Below are 18128 nucleotides of genomic sequence, written 5' to 3'. Positions count from 1 at the left end.
CTCAGATTACAACATGTAAAAATCTGTACCAATTTAATGTACAAAAAAAGTTAAATCAGGAAAAAATTTTCGATGTATCGAACAAGATTTTGCATTTGAATGAAGGTAAGTCGCCAATAATTTATAGTAATACAAAGGCATCTGCCATTCCAATTTCCCAAACTTTTAATTGAATTAATTGGTAAAATGTTTTCGCAAGGAACTCTATATAGAAAGTAATAAACAATCCTTGAGGCCAAGCAGATTTAAGTGAGAGGTAATTTTGGGAAAAAAGCTGAAGAAGTGCACAAGGTTTAAACCCTTGAGCGGACTAGACCCCCCCCCCCCCCCCCAATGTCGTTGATGTTCCCGGTGCGCTATGTCTATGGAACGGATGGAAAGGATGAAACGAATTTTCATTTATCGATTGCTGGAAACAGATTCATCGAAACAAAATCATCCAAAACCTGAAGTCAGGAATTAAAGAATGAGAATATTAACATCAAAATATGGGATAGCTTAAGGTGAAATTACTTCTTTGAGAAGATGAATCGTTGGTTTAGGAACACTAATTTCAAAGTTGGTGTCGTCTCGGAGTTTAGAGTTGTCAAGCCAAAGATTTCGTCCTGAAATGTTCTCCACAGTACTAAATATGAAAAGAAGGTTTACAAAAAAAAAAGTTCGCGATCCTGAAATGGTATGCAATTGATTTCTTTTAGAATAAATCTCACGCGTATGGGCTAAGTGGCGTGTTACTGATTCCAGTAGATTGACAGATCTCAGCCCATGGAGGAAGGTGTTTGTCATTGGCATCCTCTGCAGTAGTTTTCAAATCAAGCTAAATAAAGAATAGAAATGGAAATGAAATTTCATTTTTAAAGGAATGAAAGAATAAAAAGTGTAATTTGATATAGTAGTAAAGTGATATCTTTCGAAATTATACCTTGGCTAAAGTAGACAACATTTTCCCGACAAACTTGTACTTGATTTCAAACAAATCAGCTATGATTTCAGCTAAATCGCCTAATGTCGTATCGGCATCATCCGATACGTGAAAAACTTGACCAGATGATACTTGGTTGGAATTGCAAACGTGCCAAATGGCCCGGCAGACATCAGTTACATGAACAGTGTTGTTATGAACTTCCTGAAATAAAGTTTAGTATTATATAACGCCATCCGAGATAATCAAAACGCTGTTGAAATATTCGTACGTTATGCCATAGTAATTGCAAAGTTTCTCCTAGGTGACGATAGATAGCCCCGAGAATCAGCCAAGGAGTGAGACCAACACGATCTCCTATACCATAAATGATGGCTGGTCGTAGGACGACGTAATTCAGTTGGTCAATTTTTTGTAATTCTTTTTCCACTTCTAGTTTACACTCAGCAATTAAAGTATAAGGCTCAACTGCATCTCCTTCTTGGGCTGGTTTCTAGATATAAAAAAAAAAACACACAAAAATAAAATCAACATTTTTTAGAAGGTTAACATTCTATCAATATTGCCTTCTTTCCTGAGTAGAGATGACTGTCGGACAGCTCCACATATCGTTTGACTTTGTGTTTTGCTGCCAGTTCGGCACACCCCACACTTAAAGGAACTGTCCCTTGCTCATAAACAGCACGTGTTTGGTTATGTTTGGTTTCTGCTGCAAGATTTATAACAAAGTCCCAATCGGCAACCATGTTGTTATCATCAGTAGCGAATGCATTTTCTCTGGAAACTTGGGGTCAAAAAGTTTAAACATTAAACAAGTGGTTTGTATTGTATTGTAAAATAAGTTCGAACCTGAGTTTAAAAGGTTGGCACTCTTGAACTCGACAATTGAGTTGTCAAATGCCTTTAGCTGAGACGGGTTCAACCACGCCATTGGTGGGGGAACTTTGTCAACAACTCGTACATGGCTTGCTAATTCTTCATTGACAAGAAATGAAACAAGGTGTCTGCCTATAAATCCACAACCTTTCATAAAAAATGTTGGCATTTAAAAATAACTAGACCTTTTCTTGTGAAAAATAATATATTAAATGATTTTAAAAAGTTACACACCACCCAAGATTAATACTCGTGGTTTGGACACGTTCGATTTAGACATGACGACTAGAGTAGAAAAGCAACAGGTGATGAAATCTTGTTAGAGAATGAGAGCTGATTCATACAACCCCTACTGCTTGCAGTGGCAGTGTAAAGAATTGTGACGAGTGGGCACCAGATGAGTCACAGTTTTAACTACGGGTATGGTTGACAATTCGTCTTTGGAAGAGTTGTGCAATGACAAATTCCTAACTCAATGACGTAACGAGAAGTTCCCTTAACCAACAATAGATAACAGATAATATAAATGAAGTGAAGAAACTGCGGTCACGCGGCTTTCAACAAAAGTTTGAAAAGAATACAAATGTAGTCGAAACAATTGCCACTAGGTGGAAGACTGGAATTTTCATGTAAAAATTCAAAATTGTCTTTCTAATCAAGAAATACAATCGCAGTTGCTATTTTTAATCCTCTAATGTTAATCATTTTTAGTCGCCTTTAATATACTGTCATTAATGACCTTAAAATGTGTTACTTTAAGCTGGTGCAATGTAAGAAAAATTGTTATCACGCGCACAAGACAAGCGTGCCGGAATAGGAAACCTCAAAACCTCGATTGCCGTTAAGCTTACAGACTTATGTACTTTTCCATTAACAAGCATGTACTACAGACACACTTACAAATACTTTGAATAAGATTTAATTATATATTAGTTTTTTTTATACGGCAAGTTCGTCACTGCAGACAGGGCTCGTTAAATGCGATTTGTCGTGCAAAGCTAAGCACTTTATAAGGGAGACCCCACCGTCACTTTGTAGTTGAATTTCAAAACTTGACACAGCAGTATTAGGAGTAATTCTACCAACAGCTTCGAGTTCAGATGGTGTGAAAGAAGACCTTCCAGTCTGTGAGGCTAAATAGGTCATGAACTCGCTCAACCACCCACCGTGTCCGACTAAATAAAAAATAGCCAATAAGTATTAATTACGTAAATGCAAGAATGATTTTTAATCAATAACGTAAATTAATTTATTTTCTAACCTACTAAAATCTTCGATTCCTTGTCATCCATGCGCAATAAGATTTGTCTATCGCACAAATCCTGCATGAAACGGATAATTTTTACAAATGATAAAAGTGCCCGTTTGAAGAAAGGACAATTGTTTAAATAATATGTTCTTTTTTACCTTAAAAAAAGAAATGGCTCGTTTTCTCACATCCTCAGAACTTTCAGCTTCTGGAGGGACAAAGTTGCTTATTTTGACTCCAGCTTCTCCTGCCATCTTCTTAAGATTTGCTGTGCTTTGGCCTTGACAAATACCATAATGCTGCACTTGTGAGATTATTATGCTGAGCTATTAACAGTTTAAGATTTATATATAATTCACCCTTTCTCTAATCCTTATGTCAGATTGGATTGCAGATAAAGGTTTACTCATTAACAAGGCATCATTATCACCATCATCCTGATGATTTATTTCATCACTGACAAGAAAATTTGCAGTCTGCCAGCTCCTTTTCAAATCACTTGTCCAAATCTAGAAAGATGCAAGACAAAAAAATGATTAATCCTTTAAAGAAAAAAATTAAATGTGAGTTCATAATAAACATACAAAATAACAAGGTCTAATTTTACTTTACTTCATTCCATTGAAGATGATGAATTGATTTGGCCAGTAATTTTGCTTGGTTCATCCCATTTTTCGACAAGGGTATGTCAAGTTGGCCTTGAATCACAGACCCTTTGTTATGATCAGTTTCCCCACTATATAGAAGATAATATTCAGTCCGAAAGATATTTATTATCAATATATAATTAGTACATACTGCCTAGCTAAAAATAATTTGAACTCCATCTCTGAATAATAAGACCTGCAGACAAGAACACGACTAATCGAACCTTGTCTTTGACACACTACCACTGTACCACGTTTTATTATTCTAAATATACCAATTTTTACTTAAATTATGTATTCTAAAATTCGCTGTAATTTATTTCGGTTTACGAAGTCGAAACAGTATCTACACACAAAGTTTTGTGCTATTTTTTTTAACAATCAAACTGTTGTTGTTACGTTAATCAACTTTTGCAAAATGCACAAGCAGACTAGACTTCGATATTTGACAATGGCGCCAAATTCGTTTTTCGTTTGTCACGTGCTCTGTGAGTGTGCTTAATGTCTACATGGCGGGATTACGATTTCTGAAGCCATATCATTTAACAAAATAGAAAATACCGCCCCTGATGTAATGCAATACAAATTGGAGTTTGAATTTCCACATTTTGCAACAAATTTATTTTTAATTTCGTCATTGGCGGCAGATATCGACTTGAGCATCGTTGCAAATTCGTAGTATAATATGAAAAAGTTTGCGAAAAAAATTTCTTGTGTTGAGACGTATCAGGTAATAAATAATATCAAGTTAAATTAAAGAATAACTGTACATAAACTGAAGATGAAATGAAATTGCAAAAAAAAATAATTAATCTGGAAAATTTGAAAATTTCAGATCAAAAGAAAACAAAACAATTCGTCTGCTATTTCTCTGCAAATTGTAGTCTGCTTTACTTATAAATGTAGCTGATTCACTGGTTCACTGGTTGGGAAGATAAATAGAATCGACTACTAATATTGATAGAGACTTTGACCTATAAAGTTTATCAGTGGTTTATTTTATTCGTATTTTATGCTGTCGGCCAAACAAAATCGTTTTACTCCTTCATTCGTCCCTTACACGGGTTGCCTCGGCAGAAGACGAAAGACGTGACAGACATGAGCGCATTGTTGTTGAAGAAAATTGTTTGTGTGATATCTTAACTTAATTTTAAAATGTTGAAGTTGATCAGATTTACTCCTGAAGTCGAGGTAATTTTATGTACATTTTGTTTCTTAATTACTCAATATTTACTTAATTTAAATGTCTTTACAGTGCCGCAGCCTCTCAGAAGTGCATGACAAGTGCTCTTTCATTCAAAACACAGAAGATTGTTCCAACGCTGAGGGCCTTATAAATTATTTAAGCTTTCTCTATTGTAATTCAGATGCTAGTCTTTTTACAGGAGGTGTAGTTTTACTGGTAAATTTTTAAATGACGTAAGCATTTTATATCTTACCTCCTTTTTTAATTTCTTTTCATAATGTCTGTGCAGAGTGTATGGATTCTTTTTTTATTCTCTGGACTTGCCACAGCTGCAAACAGTTTGTAAGTTTTGTTATGTCTATAGTCTCAACATCCAAACTTTCATTAAAATTATTCTGTTGTTTCAGATTTTGCCCAGCATTACAAATAATGGCTGAAAAAATGAAAATGTCTGATAATGTAGCAGGTGTTACACTTTTAGCTTTGGGTAATGGAGCACCTGGTATGTATTAGTCACTTTTCTCTTCAGCAATTGCCATGCTCCATGTAAGGATATTCCACTAACAGCACGCAATTTACCCACAGACATATTCTCATCACTGGCTGGCATCAGACAAGGCAGGGCTGAATTAGCCTTTGGTGAACTATTTGGTAAAACAAGAAATGTAAATTTACAAAGAAAATCAATTAATGTAAGGTGGCATTTTAGGGGCTGGCATTTTTTGCACCACGATCATAGCCGGAAGCATAAGTTTCATCAAACCATTTCCAGTAATGCAACGCCCTTTCTTGAGAGACTGCGTTTTCTATCTAGCTGCAGTTTACTTTGTGTTTTGGGTCTTCTATCACCGATACGTACACCTCGGTCATGCAATCGGCTTTATTGCTCTGTATGTTGTGTACGTGTTCGTAGTAATTGCAGGGAGGCTCCTGAATTCGAGAATGAGTAAGTTTAAATATTTCCTTATTACTAATTTTAGACATTTTAAAAAATCTATCAATTCGTTTATTTCTAGAAAGGAATAGCCGCAACATTCAAAATCCGACTGAAATCCTGTCAGACGATAGTACTGAGCCTCTCGACGATAGTGAAGCGGGAATCATCAACACACCCAATGATGACAGCAATGATATCTCCGATTCTTTAAATGAAGATGCGTTGCTTGTAAACGATACACGAGAACTTATTCCACAGTCGTCTACGAATCAAGAAACACCAGAGGCGGAATTGAATGAAAATCCTCCAAACAACGACAGTGAAGTGCACGGTACTTGTGCTACTTAATACTACTTTAAAAACCCGTAAGGTTTTATTAATTTCTTGAATTATGTACAGTTATACAGACGGATTCCATTTGGTCAAACGTGAAAGAGGAATTTGTCGATTTAAGAACAAACTTGCGACCGTTTTCCATTCACCAGTGGATAGAAATGAAGTGGTACTCTAGAGCGATCTCTTTGGTTGAGGTAAATTAAGGCATCTGCATAGAAAACAAAAATATTACATTATAATCTCGAATTTTTTAGGCTCCTTTCTATTTCATACTCAGGCTCTCAATTCCACTGGTGAGCAAGGAACATCCTCGACAGGGCTGGTGTCGCTCTTTATCCTGCTTGCAACTTGCGTTGACTCCTACATGGATAGTTTGGGCCATCGGATGTAAGCGCTGTTAACTAAATTGTGTTATGAAAATTTAATTTAATTGTATTTCAATTAGATGGAGATGTTGTTATAGCCAAATTTTTACCTCTACCTCTAATGATTTTTGCGATTGGACTGAGCCTCGGCCTGCTTCTAGCCATTTTTAGCAGTCGGGAAAGAGAGCCCAAGATTTACTGGGTAATCAACTATTTTCACCCAATTACAGGATTATCTGATGTCTAAATGTTTCCAATTCTGTCCAGATGTTTTCTTTCTTGGCTTTTGTGGTGTCTGTTATTTGGATCGACTTAATAGCCAATGAGATCATGGCCGTTTTGTTCACATTTGGCGTGGTCTTTCAGTTAAGTGATGCTATATTAGGCCTCACAATCCTTGCGTGGGGAAATTCGGTCGGAGGTAATATATTTTTAATTTAATTTGCTTACTTATACGTACACTAAAGCCTTTACCGTGTAACCAGATTTCGCTGCCGATATCAGCATGGCGAGACAAAATTTGCCACGAATGGGGTTTTCCGCATGCTTCGGTGCTCCTTTGCTGAGTATATAAATGTTTTTCTTGTCTATCCAAATGAACACATAAAAAATTTATGTTTCTTTTTCTATTAGATACATTACTTGGCTTAGGGATTTCGTTCTGTATTGTCTGCAGTCAACTGGGCGAGAGTATTCCTGTTGCCTTCACAAAACTAAGTCTAATTATGAGCGTGTTCCTGGGATTAAGTTTAGTCACTGTTTTCATTTACCTTCCTATTAATGGGTTCCAGGCCAACAAGTGGCTGGGAATAGTCCAATTCAGTGTCTACCTTATGTTTGTAATTATAGCATTGCTTGCAGAAGCTGATGTGCTATGATCCGTCCTGTGATAGAAATCAGAGTTTACCTATTTCCAGGCTGTTTTTAACCCGGTTTTTGTGTTTAGGCAAACGGCATTTATATTACGATGTTCCTGGCGTAAAATTTTCTTGATTCTCCATGAATCGCAGTTCCTAGTGTTTTAATTATAAAAAAAAAATAATAAAATAATAAACTTTTGAATTTTAACTTTGTTACCCGCAATATCGTTCCGTTATTACGAAAACGTAGTAACAGTTCCATTGCTAGCGCTAGCAGGTGATGGGGCCGCCTAATGTGACTAGAAAAATACTCAACATTCCAATTTTAGAAATTGGCATCCCTTGTTATAGTGCTACCGAACTTAAATAAGTTGTAGTTAATTACTAATTAGTGAGTGAACGATGTATTTGCCAACTAAAAAGGACGTCAGACTTTAAAAAAAAATTCAACTCATCAGTTATAGTGACGAATTGTTAAACCAAGGTACAGCGTGCCTACTAAGTTAGAACAATGTGCAAAAATATAATCTAATGGAAATAGGTAGGGAAACCCGATTTGGCAGCATATGTGGCTCCAAATATGTGTACCTACACGTCTGTATTCTTGGAGGAAAGAAAGAAGAGGAAGAAAGATGGATCTACTTATGAAGAAGCCTTTTTTTTACACGTTGCACTAGGTTAATTGACTTTTGATTTGGGTTTGGACTTGGATTGACGCATCAAACCAGGGATGTCGGAAAATACAAGCGTACCACCGAAAACTAAAACAGTGCCGAACCAATGAAGTAATGTGAATGGATTTTGAAAGTACCAAATGCTGAAAAGCAATGATACAAATTTTCTCAAGGTAACGATTAACGTAACGGCAAGAGATGAACACTCCGTGGTAAGGACGAAAACAGCATTGATGCAGACGGATCTGAATACGAATGAAAATTAACTAATGTCGTTTCTGCGAAAGTGATAGCAACAGTAACTGAAAGACTGTTGATATTTTTACTTACTGAGTCAGAACATTTCCCAACAGGTATATCCACATCCTTGGCAGGACATTCAGAAGAGGAATTACACTCAAAACGGTAGAATCAAGGGGTGCGCTCATGTTAGCAACCCCGATATGCTTAGAAATATCAGTGAACAATAGTAAAAATCCAGGCAAGGGAAGGGCATGCTACAAAATATTGAAATTTCATTATTAATTGCCCAGCTTATTTAATTTTATGAAGTCCAGTCGGAGCAACAGCAACACTGCTACCATAGCTCTGGTCCAGTTTATGGTTATTTGATGGATGTCAGTAAAAGCTGAAATTTTTTAAAATTTTTAAAAAGGATACGCTTACCGTAAAAAAAAGTGCTTCGCGCGGGTGTTTTCCGAATTTTGAATACATTACTTCTTGCATTATGCCTGAAGAAAAAATGAGATCATTATATGACAACCATTTCCGATGTAATTTTCAAAGCGATATTATTATAACAATTTTCAATTACCCATTCTGGCTGACATGAAAAGGGCAAATGTCAACAAAGATATTCCTAAAAGAATGTGAATTATTAGTGATTGAATCTTATATGCTGACACAATGTTCTTTTTTAATATTTACCTACAATCCACCAAACAAAGTCTCCAAATGAAGTGATCTGGTTTTCAGAATCACTGTGGCTCTATTTGAAAGAAACAGATTGGAAACATAAAATGATTGTGTGTTTTTTTAAATATCTACATACCAGTTCTTTGGCAGAAGCTATAGTGCAAACACAAATCCCTACACTGATCATGAAAACTGACAAATATTTCATGGTTGTGTAACGTTTTTTCAGGATTAAAATACCTGAAAGTAAATCAGATTAATTTTTTCAATTTTACATATAACTTCAGATAAGGCTTTAAAATCACCTAAAACCATGTTGGCCAAAAGGGATCCAGCTCGAAATATCATATGTAACGGAAGAGCAATATTAAAACTCAGTGCATAATTATTTGTCACGGATACAACAAAAAACATCAACACCATTTTAAGATATTCCCTGTTAGACACAGATATTATAAAATTATTTTATGCCTTCAATATGCACAAGTGCAGAAATTTCATCCTTACGTAAATGGAACTTGGGTTTTTTTTGTTCCAAATCTCATTGTTGTGATAAATCCCTCCACTGCAATCACCAAAAACTGAGCAAATGTTATTAGATTTCCAGATCCAGGATCTTCCCTGCAATTATTTAAATCAATGTAATGAATTATGTCGACAACATTGACTAGAAACAGAAAGAGGCCTACTTGATTAAGAGCTCGAGGAAAAAAACATTTGAACAACATCCGACGAAAACAAGTAATCCGGCAATAAGAGACTTCATTTTTTCAATAAATCAACGGTTTTCTCGGTGCTCTGAAAATGAATGTCACGTAATGTGCATGTCCCTACGTTACTCTTGATTCACACTGCAATGAGGAAATCAAAGAACTTCAGGTTTTGATGGTTTCATTTGAGAAAGTGTATAAGTAGGGCAAAAAACCAACAACTGAACAGTGGTTGATAGGATGATAGCCAAAGTTTCGTCTGCTTTCTAATTACGTGTTTTCATTGTTGCCATATTTTCTTGCCGCTCGACTGAATTCACCGAAATTTGAATTTTGCCGTTTCATGGAGTCACGGACTCGCGGTAGAATCAGGTCATGATCATGGTTTTATCATGGTTTTATGAAGCCCATTAGTTGGCACTTTCCTAAATTTCTCACATTTCATTCGTTTCTATTTGATTAAAGTTGTCTACAATTTGTTTAACTGGTGCACACGGCCCAGTTATCAAAGCCCCTTTCATTCAGGCTCGGGACGGAATGTCGCAAAACATGGGACTCGACTAGAAAACACTTATTAATTTAAAGAAGTAAATTTTGTAAGGTTGCTATAAATTATGTTTTAACAGGAACAGGAAGTTATTACTGCAGTTATTTTTCGGAATGCTTTTCTATACTTTTTTTCGTAATCAGAGCTATAGTACTAGTACCCGGTACTATAGGCACTCTGGTGCCGAGTATTTTATTTTTTTATTGTCATCAATTTTTAATTGTCAGTCAACGGCTCAACGCTGGTATATCTTATTTTCTAAGACCTGGAATATAATGTAAAGGTACATTGACATAATGAAAACATAACAGCGAAGTCAAGGTTTCATTACATGGCATAATATACGCACGTCAATGCTGGACTGCGATTTCATTAATCATTATTAATTACTCTTTCAAAATAACTTTCATATTTTATGGAAAAATAGCAACTATTGCATTTGTGAAATTAAATTTAAGCAGCTACAAGATTATAGATTTCTGTTCAAACGATTGCAAATTAGTGAAAAGATTTATTGGATTACCCAAATTCAAAAATTACTTGTTACAACATTCCAAGTTGTCTTTCAATCATGACATGTGGCTGTCCCATGATTTCCGAGTCTTGCTGATTGTTCAAGAAATCTTCAAATTCAATTGTTGAATCTTTTCCTAAATATGAAGAAAATAACTGGTTTTAACACTGATCTACAAGCAAAATAGTTAACTAGTTACCAGTCAGAGCATCAAGCATGGCATTGTGACGATGAAGGCACGGCAAATGTCCAATATCCTTCACGGCAAGTTTTTCCATGTGAAGACGGATAGGAGCATGCAGGCCTTGCATAGTTCTCAACATCCTCATATCAATTTCTTCTTGTTTCACGGAATGCTACATCAACATGAAAAATGAAAAAATGACATGACACACGTTATAACAATACAAAAAATACCTTAGCCAGAGCTGCTTCCAATGGATGAGCAGTGGTGATGGTATCCAAAGTACGGCTTTTTCTTACACTGAATGTAAAAAACTGATGAGATAACTTTTTTTTTAAATTTTGTTGGACACAATCCTACCCAAAAAGCATAGCATCCTTGACATCATAGTTGGCTTCAACACCAATGAGGCAATCTTTGTTGACTGGTCTTTCCTAAAAGGGAAATACAATTACTAATTAAAAAACACACATTTCCTGTAAACTAGTTTTAATCATATTAAACGGTGAGTGACATTACCATAGTGAAGAACTTTAATTGAAAATTTCGACAACGAACCAGAATAAGAAAATGACAAGCACAAAGTGAGCTGACGACTTTTCTGATCTGAAATGCGTGGTTGCCGCACTGAAGATTTACCTATGGAAGCGCAAAATCAATTTTTCGGCAATTTGATTTTGCATTGACGATTTATTGTAATTTTTTTTTATAATAATAAGAAAAGTTATAAAAATAATTTTCTATTTTGTTTCCTTAGCGTCGTGTAGTGTTGAGGCCTGTCAGTCGTATTGTCAACATTCACGAACGGAGGCCGAAAGAATAAGGTTCAAAGGAACCTTCTTCTGTTTTTGTCACGTTCACGTCAGATGAACTGGAGTGTGCGGCCAGCAGCGAGTTGGCGGGCCTTTGAGTGTAGCCAGCAACTGCAATGAAAACGGGATTTCCCTCCGAGAAATACGTCTAAACTTGGTCATTCGTCCGCAGGGCGCAATCTACACTCCACGCAAGTCGTTCGTGGTGGCTCGGCTCGGATGGAGAAGCGCAAAAACCTTTGAAGCAAACATTGTGAACGGCAGCTGCAGCTCTCTACTTCCATCGCAAACAAACGATTTAAAAAAAAGCGACGAAAAACTAGACAAGTTGGTGTTTCATATAATGTGAAAACTTGTAAGTTATTCCCCATTTCTTACTTTTGACATGTTGACCACAATTTATTCGTTTCATTTCGAATGATATAACTTTTGTTGGCGTACATATTCACCACAGTTGGCAGATAGTTCAAGTGACCTAGTTCCAGTACTGTTACATAGACGTAAACATTTACTTAACGTGTCGACGTAAATGTCGTTAACAGCAGATTTACACTTGATTGCCTGTGCCATCACAGAAATCCATGTTGCCATACTAAACTAAACTATTTGAATAAAGGTCATTCATCCGAGTCAAGAATGGATCTCCTGTTTGCTGGTCTAATAGCCTTAGGAGTAGCTGTGGCAGTGGTTGTCATTTTGAAAAGTCTCTGCTTTCTGAGTGAATGTTTGAGCACCCGCTGTAATCACCCAATGCTAGGATCTCGGATGCCGCTCGACTATGCCCAGGCAATGGCTGTTGCTCCTAGGCTCAACAGTGGAGATGTGCAACAGTTGGGCGGGATTGGCCATCAGCGTTTTCCCGAAGGACTCTACGTCATTTGCGTCGACTCGTCTAATAATGCCCCCAAATTCGTCGTCAATCATCACCAGCAGCCACATCACGCAACTGCTGCTCTGATAACGAGTGAACCAGATGTGGAATCACCGCCGACTTATGAAGAAGCCATGAGTCTTATCAATCCTGATGGCAGCAATCCTGATTGTCATAATGCTACTTGTCATTCCTCTCAACTTTGTTGCCACTCCGACATGTAAGAGAGAGGAGCAACATATGTCCTTCTTTTCTTGTTGTAACTTTATTTTTTCAGTTTTGATTAAATTCTCAATGAAAGGCTGATGTAACGTCACCGTTTGTACACATTTCAAAGCGATACCAGTTAAGATTATGTACTAATCTCCATTTCCGTGTAAACTGATTCTGTTTCAAATAATATACATACGAAATACCAAGTGTCCATTCATAGCCGTGGTATTCTTGAGAAATAATTAAAAGACCAACCAAAAATGGTCACATTATACACTCTAACAAGATTCCTTCGGTAATGTCCTTCGGGCATTTTTTAAACGCCGGGGAGTGGATCCTAACGAAAAAAAAACATCTACATGTAATTTTGTATTAACAATACTAGAAATGGAAAATTATCTATTTGCTCGAACAACAACATTTTCCCAATCCCAAGAAGCAGCGTTGAGTTGACTATTTTACAGACTAGAAACAGACATTTTTCAGGTCTGTACACCATTCATGATTATATTAAAAAATACACTATTTGGCAGTAGAAATCAATTTATTTAATTATAACAGTTTATCACACATCGGAACCATGAATGTTTTATTTTTAGAAAATTAAATAAAATTGTTGCGAAAATCAAAACTTATTTTTTCAAACTTGAGTATGTTGGTGATTTCAGTAGACAATCAGTAGGGGATTAGGGGCCTTGGTGTAGTAGAAAGTAGCAGCATACATAGTCTTGTAATATTCAGTCCCACAGTGGTGTAGTAATTGGAGACCTCGTTGTTGTGAAGTATGGCAGCTTGTGGTGATTTGGTATCGGCCATATCCAGGAGGCATCAGTGCACCCGTGGTCGACCCAGCCATCCAAAGTGGTCGACCCAGGTCTAATGTTTCTTCTAGTGCGCTGTCGTCATAAACGAAGGCGGTGAGAACGGGTCCGAAAATTTCTCCCACCATTATGCGATCACGGGGATTTTTAGTTTCTACTAGGGTTGGATGTATAAAATACCCGACACTTTTATTCGCTGCCCACCAGCAATAATCTGAAGATCCGGTGACTGTTCGGCGTGCTTAATTTAAGAGGTTATGCGCTCATAAGCTCGACTATCAATGACCGAAGACGTAAATGAGTCAAAGTCGGTGACTGGACCAATTTTCATTTGCTTCATACCCTCGATTAGCCCTTCCTTTATCTAGAAAATGTAATAAATTGATTTAATCGTGATGTATTAAATTAATGTGTGACACTAAATAGATCTAACCTGTTTCCATAATGAGGATGGGACATATAACCTTGACGTTGCCGAACACTTTTGTCCGGAATACTCAAAAGCGCCACGAAGGGTAGAATTGACAACGTGCTCCACATTTGCAGATGAATGAAGCCAATGGTAATTCTTCCCTCCGCACTCGCCAACCAAACGCGGCAAATTCCGGAAGCGGTCAACATTTTCTCCTACCTATTCTTAAATAAAGAATGGTTGAAGAGCGGAATAGGGCCACATAATCTGAAGTTCGAAAAATGACAACCATGGAAGGGAATCAGTTACTGTTACGAATAGTTTTCAAATGTTACTAACCTGACTAAACCAGTGATCAAAATCCACCTCATCGAGTAATTCAAAGGCTGCAAGTCCAATAGCATTGTAAAGTGCATCCTTCTTGATTATACGATTCATATCATCTGGTGGTATCAGTCCCATGCTCTCGTTAAGCATCGAAATCAGTACGGGACTCAAGATCAATTGATATTCGTGGAAGAGACTTAGAAATAAACATCCCGTACAAGGCTAAAAAAACGACAGAATTCATAGTCGCAATACAATATTTATAATTCAGTATACACACCCTAAGACTGTATTTCCAAGCTTCTCCACCTTCTTCAGCGGCTAGTAAAACAAATACATTTTTTAAATTAAAAATTAAGGAATTACAAAATCAGTCTAATTACCAAATTCTTCCGGATTTGTTTCCCAGACATGTAGATCCTCTTGTGACAGCAGCAAATAATTTTCAATTAATTGACGGCACATCAATGAGTGATTCAGGTGTAAAAACTTCCGACTTTATGCGATAGGCCTCAAGAGTGGCAGGCTCTTGGTATCTGAAATGACAACCAGTTAAAAATTAAGTCATAGTTAAATTTGAGACGAAAAATGTGAAAGATACATTCGATAATCTTTCCTGGTCTATATTCGGCACAAAGTGCAATGCCCTTCACCAGATTTAGGGACTGCACAACAAAGGAATCGAAGAGTAGAACTTGGTTCTCTGGTTGGAACAAATAGTGAAGAACGAATTCTACGGTCATACGGATAAACGGGACAAAGGAAAAAGGATGGAAGTCTAGGAGATCCCGGATAACCTTGCACTGAACAACCAAATATTTTTCGCACAACGCCAACAATGGGTCATTGGAAAGAACAACTTGACCTGCAAAACAGAAATGATTAGACTGACGGTCAAGTGATTTGGTTTCCTCCACTTACGGTATTGGAGAAGGTTTTTAATTCGCTCGTAAAACTCTGAACGAATTCCATAACAGTATTGGTTTGATGAGGTGTCTTAAAACCATGAACAGTCAATTTACGGATAACGCGCAAACACAGTAATGCTTTCTCCATCGTAGCCCCAACTATTTCAGCATTACGCGCCTCCATCTACATTATAACACACACAAAAAAAGAAAAAGTTCAGATCGGTCTTGCATAAAAATCTGATTGGAAATGGTTACTTGTTGCAGAAGCGTTTGACTCAGATGACTATAAAGGGCGCAAACATAGCTGTACATTTCGGAACTCAGATCCTGGAACGCGCGTCGATCACCTGCCAGTCTTTTAGAGGCAAGAGATTTTGTCACATGATGCAAGTACAGCAAGGCTCTTTGTTGAACCAAATCATCTTCAGTTCTCACAAGATGCAAGAGGGAAGGCAGCAATTCTGGCCATTCCTTGGGATAGTCATATCTGAAAACAAATCATGTTTGATTAACCACATGAAGTTAAAATGAACATCAGTCCAATATTCTTTGCCATCAATAACAATTGGAATTTCTTCAACAGTAGATTGCCTATGTTGTAATGCATTTTCCAAGGCAACTCTTTCTTCGCTGCTTTTCAAATAACCTAAATATGATTAAAAAAAATGAAACCACCAAATCATAAGTAATTTTAACTTTTACCTAAAATAGGTTCATTTGCCAAATTAATTGGCTGAGCAATAGGTTTTTGAATAATAGATGGTCCACCCAAAAATCTAACAAATGATTTCCTATAAAGTGGGCAAACGTATATATAAATGTTGTACGCTTAGTTTTAACTCATTTATAGTCTTTTAAAACTTATTTACCCAACAAAAAGTCTCTGTGCTGATGAAAAATGAAGAGTTTTTTTGGAAACGGCTGAAATCATTTCAAAAACTTTGATGGTAGTAATAGACCTCTGAACACAACGGTACTTTCCACTATCAGACTCCTGAAACTTTGGGATTGTCAGGTGAAGGGTGTTGATAGCTCCTGGCTTGTTTAGTATATCATGCATGCTGTGTTTCAAAGAGAATATTGCATTAGGAGTTGAGCAGAGCAGGCACTATGAATGTTGTCTGCAAATTTGACATACCGATTTGTACTGTGCTGTGGCAAGTGCCACTCTAGCTGAAATTTGACAAATGGTCCAGATTCTTTGACGACTTGGCAGGTATACTTGTCCTCTACATTGTAAAATTTAGTAAAATATATCAAAACTGTTAAAATTCAAGAATAACTTATCACAAACCACTTTAATCTCACTTTTTCTTCTTCACTTTGTTCTCTTTACTCGTGTTGAATTGCGTATTAAATTACAAACACAAAGGAGAAAGCATTGTGCTTATGAAGTTACTCTAATAATAATGATTACCCGAAGGGTTTCTTCTACTGTCATGATTCAAAGAATTTGCTAGATGTTGCTCGAAATAGTTTTCCAGTTTAATCAGCAGTCCACTTTAAGAATTCTTCTGAAAACAAATTTTTTCTCTAGTTGTTGACACTACTGAGAACTGACTGCACTACACTGACAGTTAGAAGGTTAAGCAAACAAAGCGAATTCACTAACTTGGATTCGGCAACCAGCTAGGTAATACATACGCAAATTAAATTTCTAAAACAGTAATAAAAACAAATGAAAACCCCGCTACGCAATGTATCAAATTTTGACAGAATTATGTACAAAATTTGGTGACGATTGGTCATTCAGGGAAGAAACGTATAAAGGATTACTAAATGGACATTAAACCCTCTGAATTTCACTACTAGCTACTACTACCCTACCCCCTATACCCCACACCCTATATTGTTAAGGACCTTCGTATATAAATATACCTCAGGGATAAGGAGTGTAGTATATTTGAGATGGAGTACAAGTCGGTTTATTAGTTTCTGATCCAGCAACTGACATGATAGCAGGCACTCCCTGCCATTGATTCAGCCTTGATTTAATGAGATTCCACTCGCTCTTTCAAAAGGCAATGTACCATTTTTCATGTTTCGCTGAATAACCTAATCTACTCCGCCAAGAATGTGAGTAGAATTTTATCTTCGTTGCACAAACCGATGGCAATGTAGGGCTGTAGGCGGAAAATGAAAAGTCCCATTTTTCGTGTGCGTCTTATAATAAAAGACATGCTGTAATCACGATGATTAGTTGGTTTGATGTAAAATAACCCAAAATCCATGAATAACGAGTTAATCCGGTTTCCATTGATATGTCTTTTGACAACTTTTTCGTTGCAGTTTTCCAGTTTTCTTATATAAATAACGAGTTTCCATGTGCGTCATTTGTACATATGGTAAAGAAAAACTTGTTACATGCCAATTCCATTCGCTCGAATCGTTTGAAAATCGACTGCGCAATTTTCCGATATCGAGTTTTTAAACGGAAACTATTGTATAGTTTTCTTTTTTAAATTGGTTTGGCTGATCTAATCCCATTTTAATAAGGTACGAGTATATAGCTTTCCTCTAGCGTAGTCTCAAATGAAAGTCACTGGATACTTTCACACGCTGGTGCAGCGAAATTATCCAATGAAACTGCATATGTCCTAAATAGTTACACGACAGCTACTATATGATTAGAATGGCGTGACACGTGGAAATGTTTGTCGTTACCGCTGCTGCTGTCACTCATCTGTTCCAAGGTTGGATTTAAGCTGTTGAGACCCTTTTGTTTGGCGGGAAATGGTCCGAAGCCTTCGTGACTGAAACAACTAGAAATCATTTATGGAATTTTGCATCAAGAATAAATTGCAGCCAAGGATTGAAACGAGACGAATATAATGACAGC

General features: G+C 36.7%; 6 protein-coding genes across 12 annotated transcripts; 2 read left to right on the top strand and 4 right to left on the bottom strand.

Annotated features, from left to right (window-relative positions):
• Positions 1-50: 50 nt before the first annotated feature.
• LOC124191522 lies at positions 51-4142 on the bottom strand. The gene is made up of 13 exons (XM_046584802.1): positions 3846-4142; positions 3660-3783; positions 3407-3556; positions 3206-3346; positions 3060-3120; positions 2033-2973; positions 1772-1945; positions 1489-1706; positions 1194-1415; positions 923-1126; positions 711-817; positions 514-625; positions 51-446 (listed from the first exon to the last, which is right to left on the bottom strand). Exons 6-13 carry the CDS (start codon positions 2076-2078, stop codon positions 396-398), a joined length of 1134 nt encoding a protein of 377 aa, XP_046440758.1. The 5' UTR covers positions 2079-2973; positions 3060-3120; positions 3206-3346; positions 3407-3556; positions 3660-3783; positions 3846-4142; the 3' UTR covers positions 51-395.
• Positions 4143-4564: 422 nt separating this feature from the next.
• Positions 4565-7586, top strand: LOC124191474 (mitochondrial sodium/calcium exchanger protein-like). Its single transcript, XM_046584713.1, has 13 exons — positions 4565-4885; positions 4950-5096; positions 5170-5222; positions 5288-5382; positions 5466-5531; positions 5590-5826; positions 5897-6148; positions 6217-6347; positions 6408-6540; positions 6599-6720; positions 6786-6939; positions 7004-7084; positions 7152-7586. The coding sequence occupies exons 1-13, from the start codon at positions 4850-4852 to the stop codon at positions 7394-7396; spliced, it is 1752 nt and encodes a 583-aa protein (XP_046440669.1). The 5' UTR covers positions 4565-4849; the 3' UTR covers positions 7397-7586.
• Positions 7587-7766: 180 nt separating this feature from the next.
• On the bottom strand, positions 7767-9927 carry LOC124191475 (UDP-xylose and UDP-N-acetylglucosamine transporter-like). Its single transcript, XM_046584714.1, has 9 exons — positions 9657-9927; positions 9475-9588; positions 9273-9403; positions 9104-9207; positions 8980-9040; positions 8867-8911; positions 8719-8783; positions 8383-8549; positions 7767-8297 (listed from the first exon to the last, which is right to left on the bottom strand). Exons 1-9 carry the CDS (start codon positions 9731-9733, stop codon positions 8057-8059), a joined length of 1005 nt encoding a protein of 334 aa, XP_046440670.1. The 5' UTR covers positions 9734-9927; the 3' UTR covers positions 7767-8056.
• Positions 9928-10718: 791 nt separating this feature from the next.
• LOC124191478 (proteasome maturation protein-like) lies at positions 10719-11570 on the bottom strand. Its single transcript, XM_046584720.1, has 5 exons — positions 11442-11570; positions 11283-11356; positions 11156-11222; positions 10938-11094; positions 10719-10874 (listed from the first exon to the last, which is right to left on the bottom strand). The coding sequence occupies exons 1-5, from the start codon at positions 11442-11444 to the stop codon at positions 10768-10770; spliced, it is 408 nt and encodes a 135-aa protein (XP_046440676.1). The 5' UTR covers positions 11445-11570; the 3' UTR covers positions 10719-10767.
• Positions 11571-11820: 250 nt separating this feature from the next.
• On the top strand, positions 11821-13025 carry LOC124191477. Its single transcript, XM_046584719.1, has 2 exons — positions 11821-12089; positions 12351-13025. Exon 2 carries the CDS (start codon positions 12371-12373, stop codon positions 12827-12829), a length of 459 nt encoding a protein of 152 aa, XP_046440675.1. The 5' UTR covers positions 11821-12089; positions 12351-12370; the 3' UTR covers positions 12830-13025.
• Positions 13026-13343: 318 nt separating this feature from the next.
• LOC124191476 (delta-1-pyrroline-5-carboxylate dehydrogenase, mitochondrial-like) lies at positions 13344-16928 on the bottom strand. 7 transcript variants are annotated; one of them, XR_006873452.1, is made up of 13 exons: positions 16707-16928; positions 16584-16619; positions 16428-16518; positions 16159-16350; positions 15992-16080; positions 15545-15935; positions 15300-15470; positions 14980-15243; positions 14762-14914; positions 14659-14699; positions 14391-14600; positions 14073-14318; positions 13344-14003 (listed from the first exon to the last, which is right to left on the bottom strand). XR_006873452.1 is itself a non-coding variant. In XM_046584715.1 (12 exons), exons 8-12 carry the CDS (start codon positions 14841-14843, stop codon positions 13887-13889), a joined length of 648 nt encoding a protein of 215 aa, XP_046440671.1. In that variant the 5' UTR covers positions 14844-14914; positions 14980-15243; positions 15300-15470; positions 15545-15935; positions 15992-16080; positions 16159-16350; positions 16428-16518; positions 16707-16903; the 3' UTR covers positions 13344-13886. The 7 variants fall into 7 exon arrangements, 3 of the variants coding, with proteins under 3 accessions (XP_046440671.1, XP_046440672.1, XP_046440673.1); XR_006873454.1 differs by having other exon boundaries at positions 16598-16619; XR_006873453.1 differs by lacking the exon at positions 16584-16619 and having other exon boundaries at positions 16159-16177; positions 16249-16350; positions 16707-16927.
• Between the last annotated feature and the right edge of the window lie 1200 nt (positions 16929-18128).

The sequence above is a fragment of the Daphnia pulex genome, chromosome 3 (assembly GCF_021134715.1).
Source record: "Daphnia pulex isolate KAP4 chromosome 3, ASM2113471v1".
Lineage (NCBI taxonomy): Eukaryota > Metazoa > Arthropoda > Branchiopoda > Diplostraca > Daphniidae > Daphnia > Daphnia pulex.
The sequence above is the reverse complement of the archived record's forward strand: the minus strand, read 5'-3'. Positions and strand labels throughout refer to the sequence as shown.